This window comes from Crocuta crocuta, unplaced genomic scaffold (genome assembly GCF_008692635.1).
Source record: "Crocuta crocuta isolate KB4526 unplaced genomic scaffold, BGI_CrCroc_1.0 scaffold193, whole genome shotgun sequence".
NCBI lineage: Eukaryota > Metazoa > Chordata > Mammalia > Carnivora > Hyaenidae > Crocuta > Crocuta crocuta.
In genome coordinates, this window is record NW_027529624.1 from 469,468 (window position 1) to 490,069 (window position 20,602).

Below are 20,602 nucleotides of genomic sequence, written 5' to 3' on the forward strand. Positions count from 1 at the left end.
CTCCCTCCCCTGCTCACGCTGTCTCTCTCTCTCTCTCTCCTAGAAATAAATAAAAAACATTAAAAAGAAAATATATATATATATATACACACATACATTAAATATGTGCTCCAGGGGCACCTGGCTGGCTCAGTCAGTTAAGCGACCAACTCCTTGATTTCGGCTTAGGTTATGATCTCACAGTTCATGAGTTCGAGCCCCACATCAGACTCTTTGCTGACAGTACAAAGCCTGCTCGAGATTCTCTGACCCCTCTCTCTCTGCCCCTCCCCTGCTCTTGCTTGCTCACATGCACACACACACACTCTCTCTCTCCCCCTGCACTTGTATAGTTTAATGGTCAGCCAAAGATTTGAGCAGAATTTATACCCAGATTTTGGGGCTCATTCTTTCTACAGGTTCTATTGCTGCTGGGATTTCCCCATAAATTTCTACCTGCTCTGTCAGCTCCAAGCTCTGTTATCTAATAATTCATGACAATAAAAAAAAAAAAAACTTCAGCTTTCTGCCACTATACCTATGCATAAGTCACAAAAGGCATTTGATCAACAAAAGCAAAAAACTCACAAATCTTAGCCAGTGTATTTGTCTTTCAAGAACAGGTCCCTCTCATGTTTCTGTCTAGTTGTGTGTTTTTTGTTTTTTGTTAGACTCCCTGACCTCTGTCACCTCAAACTGGTTAAGACTATGGGGTCTATGCCACATGAGATCCAGGGATTAGGGAAACTCACTCAGGCAAAAAAGTTACAAACTTTGCAATGCTTACTCATTGCAGACGTGGTCCTTTAAGGGGGACCTCTAGTTTCTACCTACTTTTGATCACTTTCTCTTGCCTTCAGTTTGTTAATTGCTGGGAAGTGTCACTCATGACTTCGTTCTGCCAGTAACAGGAATTAGAAACCCTATTATATATTTTTATATGCTTGAAATATTTCATAAAACATAATATGGTAAAACACACCCACACATACGTGCACACACACCCCCTAATATCTTTCTGAATGTGCAGGGGTGATGCCTAGGCTCATAATCTTGGTTGCAGTAATGGTTTCACATGTACACACTATGGACTGAAACTCTTCAAATTGTGGGCTTTGAATCTGTGTACTTTATTTGTGTCCATTATACCTCAATAAAGCTTCAAAGGAAGGGGGGAGTTAAAAATCCAGATGACTGAAATGGTTTAGGTTATACATAAGTAGTTCCACTCTACAAAGCTATGGCTATGAATTGGTATTTATAACTTAAGAAACATACTGTAGGGGCACCTGGGTGGTTCAGTCAGTTAAGTGTCTAGCTCTTGATTTCAGCTCACGTCATGATCTCACGGTTCACGAGGTTGAGCCCCATGTCGGGCTCTGGGCTGTCAGCTTGGGATTCTCTCTTTCCCTCTCTCTCTGCCCCTCCTCTACTCATTCTCTCTTGCTCTCTCAAAATAAATAAATAAACATTTAAAAAAATAATGTAAAGAAGCATGCTCTAAAATTGAGAACCAATAGGAGTATGCAAGTTTTGTTTGTATCTAACAATCAGGCTTTCTGACAAGAACCTGTAAAATTGAGAATTATGCCAAATTTAGGAAAGAATACTGAGACTGTAACTATACCAAAGTTATGCCAGAGTTATTAATATCATTACTGGGATTTATTTTTTCTTTATTTTAGAAGTTTTACAATTTGAACTGGAAATCTAACTTACAATTATTAGGGAAAGGTTTTGCCAGCTTCTTCACTGGGATGTAAGCTCAGTGGAGGCAGGAACATTTTCTGTTTTATTTATTGATGATTCCCTAGCACACAATAGCACTTGGCATACCGTAAGGGTTCAGAAGTAGTTTTTGAATTAATGAATTAAAAAGCTAAATGTTACAAAGTAACTTCAGAAAATCAAAAGAGCTCTCTGAGAAGCGGTTTAAAGCAAGAGAAATCAGGGTTTTTTTAAATTTTTTAATGTTTTTAATTTATTTCTGAGAGAGAGAGAGCGCGCGCGAGCAGGGGACAGCCAGAGAGAGAGGGAGACACAGAATCTGAAACAGGCTCCCGGCTCTGAGGTGTCAGCACAGAGCCCGACACAGGGCTCGAACCCATGAACCATGAGATCACGACCTGAGCCGAAGTTGGACGCTTAACCGATTGAGGCACCCAGGTGCCCCAAGAAATCAGTTTTGCCTAGAGTGGGAAACCACTAATCAAACTGTGCCTGGCAATTTGCTCTTGGAAAATAGACTGATAAGCTTTAAAAATATATATGTTGTCTCTAAGATAGAGAGCGCCATTTCTGACTCTTTTATACCTAGCACCCAGAAGCAGAAAATGTTAGAGCTCAGATAACAGAATTTAAACAATTTATAGAATCACTGTGTGTTGATTGTTTTCTAATTATATACTACTGTTATATACCCACAACAATTATCTACTATAATATATATCTATTGTTGAAAAGATAAAAATCCAGGAAAAATTATTCGAGTTAATCATTATAATTTAGGTAAATTTTGACTCAGGTAAGAGGGCAAGATAAAGTTGATTTGATCCATCATTATTAAATCTCTCTTGTTAAAATAGGAAACCTTTTTATTGAAATATCTTTTTATTTTGGAACATTTAACCTTTACCTTTATAGAATAGCAAGTTTTAAAAACAACTGCCCTTCGGGGTGCCTGGGCGTCCGACTTTCGCTTAGGTCATGATCTCGCGGTTCGTGGGTTCGAGCCCCGCGTCGGGCTCTGTGCTGACTGCCAGCTCAGAGCCTGGAGCCTATTTCAGAGTCTGTCACTCCCTCTCTCTCTGACCCTCCCCTGCTCACTCTGTCTCTCTTTCTCTCTCTCCTAGAAATAAATAAAAAACATTTTAAAAAAAAACAAAAAAATTTTAAAAAAATTAAAAAAAAAATAAAAACAACTGCCCTTCAACGATTGAGTAGGCTCTATCTGGTATCTTATGTTTTAGGTTCTCTATCTTTATACTTACCCAAAGCCTTCCTTACAATCCTATAAGCTCATTTATTCTGATTCTTCTGCAGACAATCATAAAAATGAGAAAAGACTCTTTAGTGGAGCCAAAAGATTAAAGTAATCATAGACTGGCCTTCCACAGCTATAATGATTTTTACTCCTACTTTTATAAGTGAAAATAAATACTACACAGGAAAATTGTAAAAGTTTTAAAATAATTATTTTTTGACCATAGACGAAAAGGCTGACTTTCAAACAGTACTTGCTTTAAGTTAAACAAACACACAAACAAAGAAACCACACTGATCCTTTACCCTGGAACCAGCGAAGGCAGTCGGAACCCGCCAGAGCGCTCCCAGGTAGAGACAGCTGACAACTGAATTAAGGGAGCGGCAGGTGGGGCATAAAAGGAAGGGGAGAAGATTTCACAGGTTGAGCTGACGGCCTAGACATTCACTGGAGAGAAGGGGGTGGGGTTGGTAATATTAATAAACTGATAAGAAATACAGAAAGCACAGTTGGAGCAAGAGAAGGTAATGAGTTTACTTTCGAATGTAGTGAGGATACAGACAACTGAAAATTCAGCTGCAGTGATCAGGAAAGGGTTGGAGATATATATCTGGGAGTCGGCAATGTATGGGCGGGGTGGACTGCGTGAAACTACTGACAGAGAACACAAAAACAAGGTACAAAACTTCAGGAAAACCTCAAATCAAGATGATGATCAAAGAAAAAGAAATCAGGGGAGAGGGTAAGATGGCGGAGAAGTAGGGAGCTCCGTACATCTCACTCACCCCCATGTATCACACGGAGAAGGCCTGAAGCCACAGGAACCCTTACAGAATCCAGGAGTTTGGGAGGAAAAGGAGACAGAGTCGGCTGAGAAAACCTTCTAGCGTGAGTGCAAACTGGGGAAGATAAAATTGGGGCGGGACTGGAGACACGGTGGGGAGGGGGGGATCCCCCTATGCGGGGAGCTGAAGTGAGTCTAGGGGGGAAAGAGAGTGGCCGAAACTGCTCAAGACACTGTCCCTGTCACTGGAGAAGAGAAAAACCTCCTCTTGGGACACAGAGGGATCCAGTTTCCTGCTCTCCAGCTGACTCTAGGCAGGACGTACTCGTCCCAGGCGACCCCCGGGAAAACTGCTCCCTGCTCACCAGCTCGACCTGGAGGGGACGGTGGTGGCTGCACCTTTTTGCTTCTGGCTCGGTTGGATCCCCAGGGGGAAGGCCAGAGGCTTGAAACTGCTCTGAGGATTTGCCCACGAGTTTATATTTCGGGCGATGGGACACAGAGGGACCCGGTTTCCTGCTGTCCAGCTGACCCTAGGCGGGACGCACTGGTCCCAGGCGACCCCCGGGAAAACTGCTCCCTGCTCACCAGCTCGACCTGGAGGGGACGGTGGTGGCTGCACCTTTTTGCTTCTGGCTCGGTTGGATCCCCAGGGGGAAGGCGAGAGGCTTGAAACTGCTCTGAGGGGCTCACCTGCGAGTTTATATTTCGGGCAATTTCAATGGGGCGCACGGACTGAGATCTGGAAAGGAGGCCTGGCCTGGGATATAGAGCACGGCCCACCTTGGCTACGCCCCTGGCACAGGGAGATCACACTCAAAAGAGCGAGTTGCAACGCTTGGTTCAAGAAGGGACTGGGGCGCTGCCACTCTTCTCCCCACAACCGCCAAGGCAGGACTCCCGTGGGACGCACTGGGCCAAACCACACCCATCCCCGCTAGAGAGCTGCCCTCTCCTTCTTTTTTTCTCTTTCTTCTTCTTTTTTTTTTTTTAACCAGAGCCACGGCAAGACCAACATGGATGCACTGCCCTGATTAATTCTGGTCACTGGCTTGCTTAAACAATCACATTTAATCCATTCTCTAGATGTAAATTCTACACCTACCTACCTTTTCATCTCTTTCTCTCTGGAGTAATCAGACTATATAGTTTCTCTGCATAGCATCATCGTCATTTCTTTCGCCTCTTCTCCAACCATATTCCACTCTTTCGCTCTTTGAAAAAAGCCTCTTATTCCTTCTGCCTGCTCATTTCATTTCCAATTTCGCTTCATCCCCGCCCTGTCATTTCTCTCTTTCTCTATGCTCTTCCACCAGCACTGCATACACCCGGCTATTTATTTCTAGCTGTGAAATTTGGTTACGTGCTTTAGACTGTTCTTTGTCTATTGGGTTGTTTTTTCTTTCCTTTTCTTCTTTTTTTCTTTTTTATGTATTTTTATTTCTTAGTATTCGCCTTCCCTCCTTCCTCTTTTTTCTTTTTCGTTTTCCCTTTCAGCTTGCGTGTTTGTTGGATTTGTCTGTGCGTTTGTGTGCCTTTGTTCCCTGAGAGTTTGTCTGTTTTCTTTGCCAGGGCTACCTCAAGAAACAAGCCAAAGTACACATGGTGGAGAGTCCCAAATACCATTACGAGTAGGAAAATAAAATAACCAAGGTCTCAGCAAGAGAGACCAAGAGATACCATTCAAAGAACACCTTCTCAACGCACAGGCCCTGGACAGTCAAAGAGCCTTCAGGGGCGCCTGGGTGGCTTAGTCAGTTGAGCGTCCGACTTTCGCTTAGGTCATGATCTCGCGGTTTGTGGGTTCGAGCCCCGCGTCGGGCTCTGTGCTGACTGCCAGCTCAGAGCCTGGAGCCTGTTTCAGTCTGTGACTCCCTCTCTCTCTGACCCTCCCCTGCTCACGCTGTCTCTCTCTCTCTCTCTCCTAGAAATAAATCAAAAAAAAAAAAAGAGCCTTCTTTGGTACAGCAGTGCCCACAGGTGCAGAGAGCATAACAAGCTTTTAAAGCTAACAAGAAGTAGAAAGCTCACCAAAATGACGAAACGAAAGAGCTCTCTTCTCCAAAGAAAGAGAAGAATTGACAGCTAAAGAACTGCTCAAAACAGATATAAGCAAAATAACTGAACAAGAATTTAGAACAATAGTCATAAAATTAATCGCTGGGCTTGAAAAAGGCATGGAAGACACCAGAGAAACTATTGCTACAAAGACTATGGACCTTAAAAATAGTTTTGATGAATTAAAAAATGCTATAAATAAGATGCAAAATAAAATGAAGGCATCCAATGCACGGATTGAAGAGGCAGAAAAGCGAATAAGTGATTTAGAAGACACAATTACAGAAACAGAGGAAGCTGAGAAAAAGAGAGATAAACTGATGCAAGAACACGAAAGGAGAGTTCGAGAGTGCAGCAATACAATCAAATAATATCCGTATCATAGGAATTCCAGAAGAGGAAGAGAGGGAAAGGCGCTGAAGGAGTCCTTGAACAAATTATAGCAGAGAACTTCCCCGACCTGGGGAAGGAAACAGATATTGAAATCCAAGAGGTACAGAGAACTCCCCTCAGACGTAACTTGAATCGATCTTCTGCACAACATATCATAGTGAAACTGGCAAAATATAAGGACAAAGAGAGAATTCTGAAAGCAGCTAAGGAGAAAAGTGCCCTAACATACAAAGGGAAACCTATCAGAGTGGTGACAGGCCTATCTACTGAAACTTGGCAGGCCAGAAAGGAATGGCAGGGATCTTCAATGTGATGAACAGAAAAAATATGCAGCCAAGAATCCTCTATCCAGCAAGCCTGTCATTCAGAATAGAAAGAGAGATAAAAGACTTTCCAAATAAACAAAAATTGAAAGAATTCGTCACCACTAAACCACCCCTATAAGAAATCCTGAGGGGGACCCTCTGAGGGAAATGTTTAAGGAACGCAAGATACCAGAGACACCACCACAAGCATAAATCCCACAAAGGACTCTAAACCCATATTTTTCAATAATAACACTGAATGTAAATGGACTAAATGCCCCAATCAAAAGACATAGGGTAGCAGAATTGATAAAAATAAAAACAAAAGCCATCTATATGCTGTCTACAAGAAACTCATTTTAGACTGGAGGACACCTTGAGATTGAAAGTAAGGGGATGGAGAAATATCTATCATGGTACTGAAGTCAAAAAAAAGCTGGAGTAGCTATACTTATATCAGACAAACTGGACTTTAAAGTAAAGACAGTAACAAGGGATGAAGAAGGGCATTATAATATAATTACAGGGTGTATTCAACAGGAAGAGCTAACAATTATAAATGTCTATGCACCAAATATGGAAGCACCTAAATACATAAAACAATTAATCACAAACAGGAACACTCTTATCGATAAGAATGTGCTAATAGCAGGGGACTTTAATACTCCACTTACAGCAATGGATAGATCAACGAGACAGAAAATCAATAAAGACACAAAGGACTTAAATGACACATTGGACCAGATGGATTTGACAGATATATTTAGAACTCTACANAACTATTCCAAAAAATAGAAATCGAAGGAAAACTTCCATATTCATTTCATGAAGCCAGCATCACTTTGATTCCCAAGCCAGACAGAGACCCAGCAAAAAAAAGAGAACTACAGGCCAATATCCTTGATGAATACAGATGCAAAAATCTTCAACAAATTGAATTCAACAGCACATAAAAAGAATTATCCACCAGGATCCAGTGGGATTCATTCCTGGGTTACAGGGCTGGTTCAATATTTGCAAATCAATCAATGTGATAAATCACATCAACAAAAGAAAAGATAGAAATCATATAATCCTGTCAACAGATGCAGGAAAAGCATTTGACAAAACACAGCATCCCTTCTTAATAAAGACCCTGGAGAAAGTCGAGATAGAAGGNGGAATACTACACGGCAATGAGAAAGAATGAAATCTGGCCAAGTGTAGCAACATGGATGTACCTTGAGGGTGTTATGCTGAGCGAAATAAGTCAGGCAGAGAAAGACAGCTACCATATGTTTGCACGTATAGGAGAATTAGGAGGAACTTAGCAGAGGACCGTGGGGGAGAAGAAGGGGGCAAATAGTGGGGGAGAGGGAGGGAGGCAAACCATGCGAGACTCTTGAATGCTGAGAACTGAGGACTGATGGGTGTGGGGGGGAGGGAAGGGGGGTGATGGGCATGGAGGAGGGCACTTGTGGGGATGAGCACTGGGTGTTATATGGAAACCAACTTGACAATAAACTATAAAAAAAAAAAAAGAAAAAGAAACCAAAAAAAATAGACTAAGAGGACGCCATGAAAGAGGTAGAAAGGGTCAACACAACAGTGCGGGGTCTCAAAGTCAAGGGTAATAAAACTTTAAGTAAAGAATGGTCAGTGAAGAGTCTATCAAAGGTGAGGCTTTGGGAACTTTGCTTTTAATAAGTCCTTAACCTAGAGTTGCTTTAACAGTTGATAGAGTATCGGAAGTAGAATATAGCTGGCGATGACTCTCTAGCATTCTGTAAGAATGGTAACACACTCCACCTAGCACTCTTGAGATCAAATTCTCTGGGCAATGAAAACACCATAAACTAGGTGAAAATACCATGTTATCATAGTTTGATCCCATGAATTGCTACTTTTCCATATCCTAATTTTCCATCTCTCAAATCCTGAGAAATTTTCAAGTGACCACTCCTAGTACTTAGTTTCAACTAATCCATCAGCCAATTCTGTCATCTCTCTCTGAAAATTAGTTCTGGACTCCAACTATGTTTCTCTATATCCACTGCTACCACCCTGATCCAAGCCAGCATCGCCTCTAGCCTGCTTTATTGTAACAGACTTTTAAGTTGTCTCTGCTTTAGTCTTTGGCCCTTTATAGCTCTGTCTCAATACAATAGTCAAAATAATCTGTTGAAAGTATCTATCATATCACAGCACTCCTGTTTAAAACCTTCCAATGGCTTCCTGTTTCCCACAATTGGCAAAGTCCTTACAAAGGCCCACAAGGTGATCTCATGCCCCGTTACTTTCCCTTCTGCCACTTGATCCCAGCCCTGTTGGCCTCTCTCTTCAACACAGGGTTTTTCTCAGACTTTGTGTATATCAGAATTCTTGGTTATAATACAGATTGCTGAGCCACACCCCAGAGTTTCTGATTCAGTAGCTTCTAGGTGGGGCCGAGATTTTGCATTTCTAACAAGATGCTAACCATACTTTGAGAACCATTGATCTAACATATGGACAGTCCTGCCTCTGACCTTTCACACTGAGTAGGCCATGCCTATCTCAAATAGCCTCAAAAAATAAAAATACATCTGTGTTGCTTCCAGTTTAGAGCCATTATTAATAAAGTTGCTATTAACATTTTTTGAGCAAAAAAATAAAAACAAAAAATAAAAGTAAACACATTAGTAGATAGAAAAGTAGTAACTCATGGCTTCAAGCTAGTATAACATGGTATATTCATCTAGTTTATGGTATTTTTATTACTTAGAAAACTAGGTAATTTCTTCAATTTGTGACTCAAATATCTTATAATCAGTGACAAAATTCTTGATCTATGGAAGACATCAACTGCACCCCTACATCCCCAAAGAAAGGCACAGCTACTCACTGGTGAAACATTGGTTGATAACCCCTCCCATGGGCTTTGCTTCTAATTAGCTCTGGAGTTCCTCTCTCTTAGATATGAACAAATAAATGTAACCAGACTTTAGATTTCAGTATCTAACATAAAATATAAATGCCACAACAAAAAGACACTAACGTTCAAATTAAAAGATTAAGATTAAATTAAATTAAAAAATTGAGATTAAAAAGGCAGTGTTAATGGTAATATGTGACCAAATTACACAGAAATTAATTCACAGCACATTCCTTTTTAACCAGATTCCCTACAGCATGGCCTATTTCAAAATGGAGTGACATGTTTAATCTATTATTTGAATCTAAACAAATACTGGAGAATGCTCAAGAATGTTGCTTTCAGAAATATTTTCTTTGAGATAAGCTAGCCAAAATTTCAGTTTTCCAGGCTAAGCTATCAAGTTGCTTAAAAGCTCGTGTTCCTAACTATATTTATCAGAACAAAGTTCATTTTCCAACAAAACGAAACTAGAGCTACCTTTTAATTCTCATTCTAATGACTTTGTTTTCCTTTAACTGTTGCCAGTTCTGTTTTTCAAGGCCTTTTTTATTCCCCTGTCCTGCCAAGAAGCCTCTTGGATTGAGTTCTACCTTGCTGACCCACCAGTTCTTAAAATATAATGCAAATGTAAATCACTGGGAAAAGATGGCAGACGAACACATGTATATAATTTCACTAACTCTTAAAACATTGGTAAGACTACATAAAAGTTGTTTTTAAGACTCATATACTAAGTGTGAAAATCAATATTCAGCTAACACCAAGGCACCCCTCCCCCCATTTTTTTGGTTAGCATTTTGCCTTCTGCTACAGGATGTTCCAAAGTCACCTTACACTTTTATGTTACAATCCAAAGAGGTTTCATTTCTATTATTCTCCAGTTCCTTTAATATTCAATACTTACAATGATGACATGCAAAATTATAGACTAAAGTGAAAATACCCAAATAATTCTACCAAGGTCTGGCTACACTTTAGTGACTAGCTGATACCCCTACATGTTTCTAGCTCATCAACTGATTACAAAAATAAGTAACAGGACTGTATCTTTAATAGTCTTAAAAAATAACATGGGTGCCTGGGTGGTTCAGTCAGTTAACGATCCAACTCTTAAATTCAGCTCAGGTCATGATGTCAGAGTCATGGGAAGGAGCCCCACATCAGACTCCATGCTCAGCATGGCTTAAGATTCTCTCTCACTCTCTCTGCCTCTCCCCAACTTGCACACGCATGTTTTCTCTCTCTCTCTCTCTGTCTCAAATTAAAAAATTAAAAGAAATAATAAATACCAAAGTTTTAAAATATTAAGTACCAAAAAATATCGTATATTGGTGCTAAGACCAAGACCTCAGGAAAGCATCCTTACAATGCAGAGGAGACGATTATGTGTTTGTTACTGAGGTTATTTATTTGTTTTATAAACTCTTGACTCAGTTATCCTGTGCAAGTAGAAGGGAATGTTCTAGAATGTGAGTTATTCCATTATATGATAGCTCTGTGTCTTCAGGAAGGTCACTTAGCTATTCTAAGCCTCAGTTCTTCCTCTAAAAACAGGAATAATAGTGCTTATCTCATAGGGTTGCTGTAAGATACTCTTGTAGGCAGTCCTGGCACATTATGAGAGCACACTAATACCCAATATTTCACTATGGTCCTGGGCAGAGTTTAGCTACATGACCTTTCATATATAACAGGGAGCTTAGAAGGTTCATAGGGCATACGAAGCATTTTCTCTTAACTGAGCAAGTCAATAATGTTAATAAAACATTATTTAATGCCATGCATTTATCTCCTTTCCAAGCATCTGCTTTACTCAGGAAGCCTTAGGGAACTTACAGTTGCGGGCGGGGGGAGGGGCAGCAGCGGGATGAGGAAAAGGAGAGGAGAGAGTACTCCCATCACCAACACAGCTATTCAGCTTTAGACATGAAAAATTTTCCCCTAGTTCGTAGATGGATTCATTTGCTATAGCATCTTTAAAAAAAAACAAACAAAAACCCAACTTCATAAACTAAAGGTTCTGCAATTAGTCATACCCTCTGAAGGTTTAGTTAATTTTGGACTAACATTAAATGGGTAGATGATTCATTGAAGTGAACCACACTATGTGATTTTAATCAACATAATTTGGTGGCACAATGGTGAACCCCAGCAAATGTTACAGTGAGAAAACAATGGCCTTTTAGGCTTCTAAAAATAACTCAGAACCCTGTTAGTGGCAATATTTTTTTTAAATATTTAACTTTTCTGGATGAGGATTTAGCATATGAAGATAAGGCTTTGAAAGAATGCATTTTTTTTTCTGAACAGTTTAATTACAATCCTAAAATCTGCCCCAAAGAAATAAAAGAATGCAAAACTGTCTGCACAAAATTATTCATTATAACATTGTTTATAATAACAAAACATCAGAAGGAGCCTATATATCCAATAATAGACGACAGACTAAATTACAAGAGAGCTATGTAACAGAAAAGTACACAGCCAATAAAAATAATATAGGTCTATATTTGTCGATGTGGAAAGATGATCAGGGTATATCTTCAAATGGATATCACAGATTTTAAGAGACAATATATATTATTACCATTTTTTTTTTAGAATATACAGTATGTATCTACTCTGATATACCTAACTATGTATAAGTATAGATTCAAGTATAGAAGGATCTATACCAAAATATTAAGATATTACTATCTCTAGGTAGTTTTAAATTTTCTTCTTTATAATCTTTCCCTTTTCTTCAGTTTTTACAACAAGCCTGTATTACTTTTATAACCTCAAAAGGTGTAAATACCAATCAACCAACCTTTGAACTATAACGAATCTCAATACCTGATTTGTCCCATGTCTTAAGCGCTGACGATAAATGCCAGAATGCCCTGGAGTAAAATGAGGCAAGTATACTACTTCTCAGGATAAATGAGAGCCTATTATTTGCAAATTAGCCAACCCAGAGAACATTCAGGGTATGCTATAAGGCATTACCACTTATATCCCTGAGATCCAGAAATTTATCAGATAGAGGGAAAACAAAATTCCTGGTACAAATTCTCCTTCACAGAAAGAAACAGCATAGGTAATATATATACTTAGTAGTAGGAAAAAACTTACTGCAGTGGATAATCTGGATGCCAACGTCATTTCCAAGTTCCCTTTGAGACCAAGAAGTGCAGGAACTAAAATGAAAACTTCTGTCACCTTTTTGAACACCTCCCAGTGCTGTAAGAAAAAAAAATAACAATTTTCTGACACTCATTCAAAAACACTTTAAAAAAGGACATTTCTAAAAATCTCAGCCATCTTTTCCAATGTTGCATCCACATTTTGAACAACACAAGTCATTTAGTCAGTGAACATTTAGCTTAACCCAATTCTCCAGAGCTCTGGAGCCTTGAGTTGCTTTAGAAGATTCATTTACATTGGGAGCGATAGCTGATGCGATCGTTACATCCCCAAATACCTCTAGCTTGTTACACAAGTCTGATGCCCTTAAATTTTACTTTATCCATTAATGAAGATAAGAGTCAGTGTAGCTAGTAGTTAAGAGCATAGACTCAAGAACCAGAACATCTGGATTTGAATCTTGGTTCCACACTAATTACAACTCCACAGGAAGATTACAGTAATATATTATCCAGTTTCACAGATGAAGAAATAAAGATTCAGAAAAGTTCAATTATTTTTCCAAGGCCAGAAGACAAGACCAACAATGGACATCAAGAATTCTGAGTCATCCCATGTTGTGGTACCCATTATAGGGTGTGAGGCAAGAGGCTGCAGAGCATAGGATCATTTAAAAAGCACTAAGTTGGAAATTAGAAAATTTGTCGTTCTAGACATGGATCTGCCATAATCTAGCCACATAATCTTGGATGAGTCATGTGTCTTCTGGATTTCAATGTCTACTCTGCCCTGTCTAGCCCTTGCGGAAATAGCATGATAGTGAAAGTAACATATTGAAGTGGTTTATAAAGTGAAAAAAAAAACCCACACAAATCCCTTAAGAGCTCAATCTGCTATTTTACTAACATTATTAAGAGGTGATTGTTGCATCAAGGGACTTTATGGACTAACATATTGATGTATGCACCCCCAAAAATCAAGAACACAATCTTGTCATTAATACCAAGACAGGACAGGTGAGAGAAGTAAAACTTAAATCCACCAGATAAATGAAAGAAAAATCCAGTTTGTCCCCAAAGTTACCCTAGAGTTTGTTCCAAATAGGTGTAGAACTAGGGCCTTAATTAAGAGTTGAGGAAATGTTTATCAGATCAGTCTTTGGTAAAATCCTGGTTCAAAGGAAATGCAAGGGAATCCCTCCAGGTTTCAAGCCAGTTAAGGATGAGCCTAAAAAAAGCTCTGAGGGCCCAGCTGCATCCCAGATTTCTTAACCTGCCAAAAACTTCACAATCTTGTCCATGTTTTACAGTGGATTAAGAATTATGCTGTGCTAGTGGGATATGCCTCCTTCCAAGGTGATAGTGATAATGACAATGATGATGAATAACAACAGGTAATAACACTAGCAAAATATTAACAGTATTCAACATTCATAGATGGCTTGTGTGCCAGGTACCGTTCCTTAGCCTTACTCATTTAAGACATAACAAACCTGTGCGATAGGTACATTCTTAACAAATCAGACAATTCAGGAATACATTTTACCTAGGTCATAATTTTAAGACACCTACCTATATGACTTAATTTTAGAAACACCAGAATACTATCCGAATTTCTCCATCAGTCTAGCTCCTACATGTCATCACATTGAATCTATTGGGATGTACTTCTTTTGGTTACTCTCACCCTTTCCAAGTTCAATTCAAATCAAATACTCCCATGAGAAATACTATAAAGGCACTAACACCTTAGCATTGATATAATAAAAATGGTCAATGATTGATTTCCTGTCTCATGCCAAATAAGTTCTACATTCTTTTCCCTACACGTGCAGAGGCATGCTTCTGGAAGTTTCCAAATATTCTCAGTTTTCATGATACCCCAGGCCAAAAGAAATACCCAACAGCCTATTTATTAAGAAATTGGTCCAAACAACTTAGCAAATATTTATTTCCTAACAATTTAGTAGCCATTTGTAGTAATAACACAAATACATTGAAAAAAATATTATTTTATATCATATCACCATAATTACTTATTAATAGGGTGTGTGTACTTGTGGGTCACTGCACAACTTCTCAAACCTTCGAATTGGAAACTGCCACCTTCATTTCTTGTTCAGTATTGGTTTTTGTGTGACACTTCCTTTTTTTCACAACACCACTGAAAATCTAGTCATCAAGAGAAATGTTGTGTGATGTAATGTTGAAATAATGAACCACCTTGAGTCTGTAGTGTCCAAGAGATGCCACCGTGTTTCCTCCAGAATTTTCTAAAACTCCCACAGCAACACTGGAGTGTCCAGAGACAGCATTTGGGGTATATGAGGTTAGTGAGAAGTAGTACAGTACTTAATCAAAGGGAAGGGCTTCAGGGTCAGATACCTGGGGGGAAATTCTGAGTCTACTACTTGTACTATGTGACTTGGACAAAATTATGCTTTACTTTCTTCATCTAAAACAGGACATAATTGAACCTACCTCATCTGGTTGTGCTTAGGACTGTACCTGTACATAGTAATGGATAGGAATATTGAAGGTTTATTAGCTATATAACACCAAGATATATTATTACCAGTTAATTTCCTGGCAGGCGGTAATGAGAAAAAAAAAAAAAAAAAGTCCAGAAAGGGGATGCTGAGGCGACTAGTGCAAAAAAAATAAATTTCACCTACTTAAAAAATTTTGCCATGATAAAAACATGTCCTCTGAGGCTATGTATATTATTATGAATCCCTAAACTTCTCCACAAGAACTTGCCCTAAAGGAAAGCAACTTCTGATCTCACCTAATTTTGGACTTCTGTCAATATCCAGAACCTTGGTGAAGTACTCACACATCGAATGCAATGTCAGAGTGCTTGTACATATTCATTAGATTCAAAACCTAAAAATCTTTTAATAGCCAAGAGGAAAAACAAAAATGAAACTTTAAAAAAATGATAATAATTAAATAAGTTGAGGAACAGATCCATAGACTCCTCTAACTTTAAAATAAACAGCAAGGGGCGCCTGGATGGCTCAGTCAGCTGAGCATCCGACTTTGACTCGTCATGATCTTGAAGCTCGTGAGTTTGAGCCCCGTGTTGGGCTCTGTGCTGACAGCTCATTGCCTGGATCCTTCTTTGGATTTTGTGTCTCCCCCTCTCTCTGCCTTCCCTACTCAAACTCTCTCTCTCTCTCCTTCAAATATAAACAAACATCATTTAAAATTTTTTTCTTTAAATAAAATAAACAGCAAAAGTTTAGGGGTTCCTGGGTGGTTCAGTCGGTTAAGCATCCAACTTCAGCTCAGGTTACAATCTTACCATTCCTGAGTTTGAGCCCTACATCAGGCTCTCTGTTGTCAGTGCAGAGCCTGCTTTGGATTCTCTCTCTCTCTCTGCCTTCCCTCTCTCTCTGCCCCTCCCCCCCAAAAATAAATAAACATTAAAATAAAGAAATAAATAAAATATACAGCAAAAGTTTTAAAAAGTCTAATTGGGGGGCGCCTGGGTGGCTTAGTCGGTTAAGCGTCCGACTTTCGCTTAGGTCATAATCTCGCGGTTCGTGGGTTCGAGCCCCGCGTCGGGCTCTGTGCTGACTGCCAGCTCAGAGCCTGGAGCCTGTTTCAGAGTCTGTATCTCCCTCTCTCTCTGACCCTGCCCTGCTCACGCTGTCTCTCTCTCTCTCTCCTAGAAATAAATAAAAATATTTAAAAATTTTTTTTAAAAAAGTCTAATTGGTAAAAGAAGTTTATGCAATTTTATGAAACATATATACTCCAAATCTGGAGAAGTTTGTTTCTTATTTTGATTTAGTTTAAAAAAGTAAACCTATTCAAGGGCAACTGGGTGGCTCAGTTGGTTGAGTGTCCAACTTCAGCTCAGGTCATGAATCACGGTTAGTGAGTTCAAGCCCCACATCAGGCTCACTGCTATCAGTGCAGAGCCTGCTTCAAATCCTCTGCCCCCTCCTCTCTGCTCCTCTCCCTCTCAAAAATTAAATAAAAACATAAAAAAATTTAAACCCATTCACTTTCAGACATACGACAAAATTGTCAATCTCATACATAATCAGATAAATGCAAATTAAAATGTGATAAATTTTCATCTGTGAGATTTGTAAAGATCAAAAACCTGGATAGTACTCTACTGGAAAGAGTATAAGGAAGTAGGCACTCTATGACACATTTGGTGAGAATGTTAAGGTTTAACTTCTTTGGGGGAATTTGGCAACTTAAATATACATATATAAAATGCACATTTCAACTGAAAACCTCTATGTCAAGGAATTTACCCTACAAATAAACGTGAACATGAGTTTAAATACATATAAATAATGACTTTACTTAGTTCATCACTGTTCATAATAGCAAAAAATTTGAGGCAATTTAAATCCCCTTCATTAGGTAACAGTAGAAAAATAATAAAAAATGATACATCCTTGCAACAGAGCATCACATAGCTGGAGAAGAATTTGGTAAATATGTGTAAACCTATATAAGAGCTCCAAGATAAATTAAGAAAAGCAAGGTGAATAGAAGTATTGTTTGTGTCTCTAGCAAATACACACATGCACACGTGTGCGCACATGTGATGTCTATTGAAGGAGACACAGAACAAAAAGTAATGGTACTAAGGAAGGGAATAGGAGAGAGGCACATACAGGCAGGGACACACTACTTTCTCCATTATATATTCTTTCATGCAGTTTAAGTATGCTTTCTCAGATACATATAATTTCATTAAACTTTTCATTTTGAAATAATTATACATTAACATGCAGTTATAAAAAAAAAAATACAGAGAGATCTCACCCATGTATCCATTACCCAGTTTCCCCCAATGGTAACATTTTGCAAAACAGTAGTGAGCAATATCATAACCAGGATATTAACACTGATACAGTCAAGATACCACAAGAATCCCTCCTACTGCCAGTTTATAGTCCCATCCACTGCTCACCACTCCCAGCACCTTCTTAATCCCTGGCAACCACTAATCTTTCTTCATTCTATAATTTTGTCATTTCAAGAATGTTATACAAATGAAGTAAGTATAACCTTTTGAGATTGGCTTTTTTCACTCAGCATAATGTTTCCAAGATTCATCTAGATCGCTGCATGCCACATGCAACAGTTTGTTCCTTTTTGTTGAGGAGTGATATTCCATCACATGGATTTACCCAAGTTTATTTAACCATTCAGCTATTGGGATTGTATCCACTTCTTGGCTGGTATGAATAAAGCAGCTATAAATATTCAGGTACAGGATTTGTGTGAATACAAGTCTTCATTCTCTGAGATAAATGCCCAGGAATGCAATTGCTAGGTTATATGATGGTTAACATTATGTTTTAGTTAGTGTGTGTAGGGGTGTGTGTGTGTGTGTGCACGCGCACGCGCGTGTTTTAACTGTCAAGGTGTTTTCCAGAGTAGCTGTTCTATTTTAAATTCCCATCAGCAATGCATGAGTGATACCACTTCTCTACATGCTCAACAGCACTTCATATTTTTACTATTTTTATTATAGCCACTCTGATAGGTCTGATCTCTCATAGAGTTTTTCACTTGCATTTCCCTAATGGCTAAAGATGTCAGAACATTTCATGTTTATTTGCCCTCTGTACACAGTCTTTGGTAAAATGTCTCTATGTCTTTTGCCAGTTTTCTAATTTTTTTTTAACTGTTCAGCTTTGAGAGTTCTTTACATACTGTTGTCTTTCGTCAGATATGTAATTTGCAAGTATTTTCTTCCACTCTGCAAAGCTGCTTTTTATTCTTTCAACAAGGTCATTCAGGGGCACCTGGGTGGCTCAGTCAGTTAAGCATCTGACTCTTTATTTTGGCTAAGGTCATGATCTCATGGTTCATGAGTTGGAGCCCTGCATCAGGCTCTGTACTAATCTTGGGATTCTCTCTCTCCCTCTCTCTCTCTCTCTCTGCCTGTCCTGCATACATGCTCTCTCGCTCTCTCTCCAAAATAAATAAATTTAAAAAAATGTCACAGAGCAAAAATTTTATTTGATTTAGTTCAATTTATCCATTTCTTCTTTTATGGATCCTGCTTTAGGTGCTGAATCTAAGAAATCTGCCATTCAGGATGAAGAATTAGTGTTAATTCTGCTTAAGACATTTGATAGAATTTTCAGACAAAACTGTCTGGGTCTAAAGGTTTCTTTTTCAGCAGTTTTCTAAATTATACATTCAATTTCCTTGGTAGCTACAGAGCTGTTCAAAGTAACTATTTCATTCTGGGTTCATTGTGGAAGTTCTCTTTTCCAAGGAAGCAGTCTACTTTGCGGAAGTTGTAAAACGTATGTGTGCAGAGTTGTTTGTAGTATTCCTTCATTATCGTTCTGATGTCTACAGGATCTATAGTGATATCTCCCATTTCATTCTGATAGTGGTAATTTGTCTTTTTTTGGTCAGTTTTGCAACAGATTGTCAGTTTTAGTGATCTTTTCAAAGAACCATTTGTTTCATTGATTTTCTCTGTTGCTTTCCTGCTTTCAATTTCATTGATTTTTGCTGTTATCTTCATTATCCTTTCTTCTGCTTGATTTAGGTTTATTTTGCTCATCTTTTTCTAAGTTTGAGATGAGAGCTTCAATTATTAAGATGTTTTCCTTATTCTAATGTATGCATTTAGTTCTATAAATGTCCATCTCTGTATTGCTTTACCTGTGACTCACAAATTTTGATGTTACATTTTCATTTTCATTCAGTGCAATGTTTTGTTTTTGATTTTTTTTGAGACTTCCCCTTTGACCATGGATTATCTAAACATACGCTGTTTGTGTCCAAGTATTTGGAAATTTTTGTTTTCTTTCTGTTACTGATTTCTAGTTTGATTACATTGTAATTAAAGAACACAGTCTGAATGATTTCAATATTTTAAACTAGTTGAGGCTTGGTGTATGGCCCAGGACATGGTCTCTCTTGGTATATGATCTATAACAGTTCGAACAGAATGTGTGTGTTGCTGTTTTCAGGTGGAGTGGTCTGTAAATGTCAATCAGATCTTTCTGGCCGGTGGTGTTGCCGAATCCTTCTATATCCTTGCTGATTTTCTATGAAGTTGTTCTATCAATTATTGAGAGAAGGGCTTTGAAGACTCTAATTCTAATTGTGGATTTTTCTATTTCTCCTTTTAGTTCTCACAGGGGCTGTCATTATTAGCCAACTAAGGGAAAGTGCTGGCACACTACCTGCCCTTCTCTGATAACACCCTGGCTGAAGTGCTGGGGTATCTCAATACCACCGCTTTCCCACCCAGGTTTATTGACATATAATTGAAAAACCTGTAATATATTTAAAATGTATCACATGATATTTTGATATACACTCTGTGAAAAGTCCCTCCATCAAGTTAATTCACACATCCATCAATTCATACTGTTACCTTTTCTTTCTTTGATGAAAATGCTTAAAACCTACTCTCTAATGTAGAAAGAATTATACAGTACAGGATTATCAACTCTAGTCACCATACTATACACAAAACCCTCAGAACTTATTCATCTTATGACTGAAAAGTTGGTACCTTTTAACCAACCTCTCTCCATCTCCTCCATTCCCCAGCAAGGACTATTTTACTGTTTCTGAGTTTGACTTTTTTTTTTTTTAATTCCACATATAAGTGATACCATGCAATATCTATCTTTCCTTCTGGCATATTTTACTTAAAATAACACCCTCCATGTGCATCCATGTTGTTCACGACAGCCTCTTGAGGTTGAAGTCTAAGCCATGAACTGAGCCTTTGCTGCTCTGGCTGTGTGAGTGAGAGCACAGTTCTTTCCGTCAAGGCTGGCTAGGCTAGAACACTTCTTGTCTACCGGAGTTCTGTCTTGCCAGACTGCCCCTTCCCTAGGCCTTTAGAGAGAGCAAGCTTTTCTTGTTGTTTGCATCTGTTGGCATTCCCAGGTTGCTGGCCTCTTTAGCTACAAATCTGGGGTCTATGAAGCAAAAGGGGCTTACCCAGCCTGCTTTCTTCTTCCCACCTTTTACACAGACTTCTCAGGTTTGTTTTACATCAGGTTTCCAGGACTTTTTTTTTTTTTTTTTTTTTTTTTTTTTTTTTTTTTTTTGCTTTCT

The 20,602-nt window shown here is 38.7% G+C and overlaps 1 protein-coding gene across 3 annotated transcripts in view; it reads right to left on the minus strand.

Annotated features, from left to right (window-relative positions):
• SLC41A2 (solute carrier family 41 member 2) overlaps nucleotides 1-20,602 on the minus strand; it is a 186,781-nt gene that overhangs the window by 136,401 nt on the left and 29,778 nt on the right. For all 3 annotated transcript variants that reach the window (XM_077761993.1, XM_077761992.1, XM_077761994.1), the window contains exon 3: nucleotides 12,513-12,620. In XM_077761993.1, coding sequence (XP_077618119.1) covers nucleotides 12,513-12,620 — 108 coding nt within the window. The remainder of the gene's footprint in view (nucleotides 1-12,512; nucleotides 12,621-20,602) is intronic.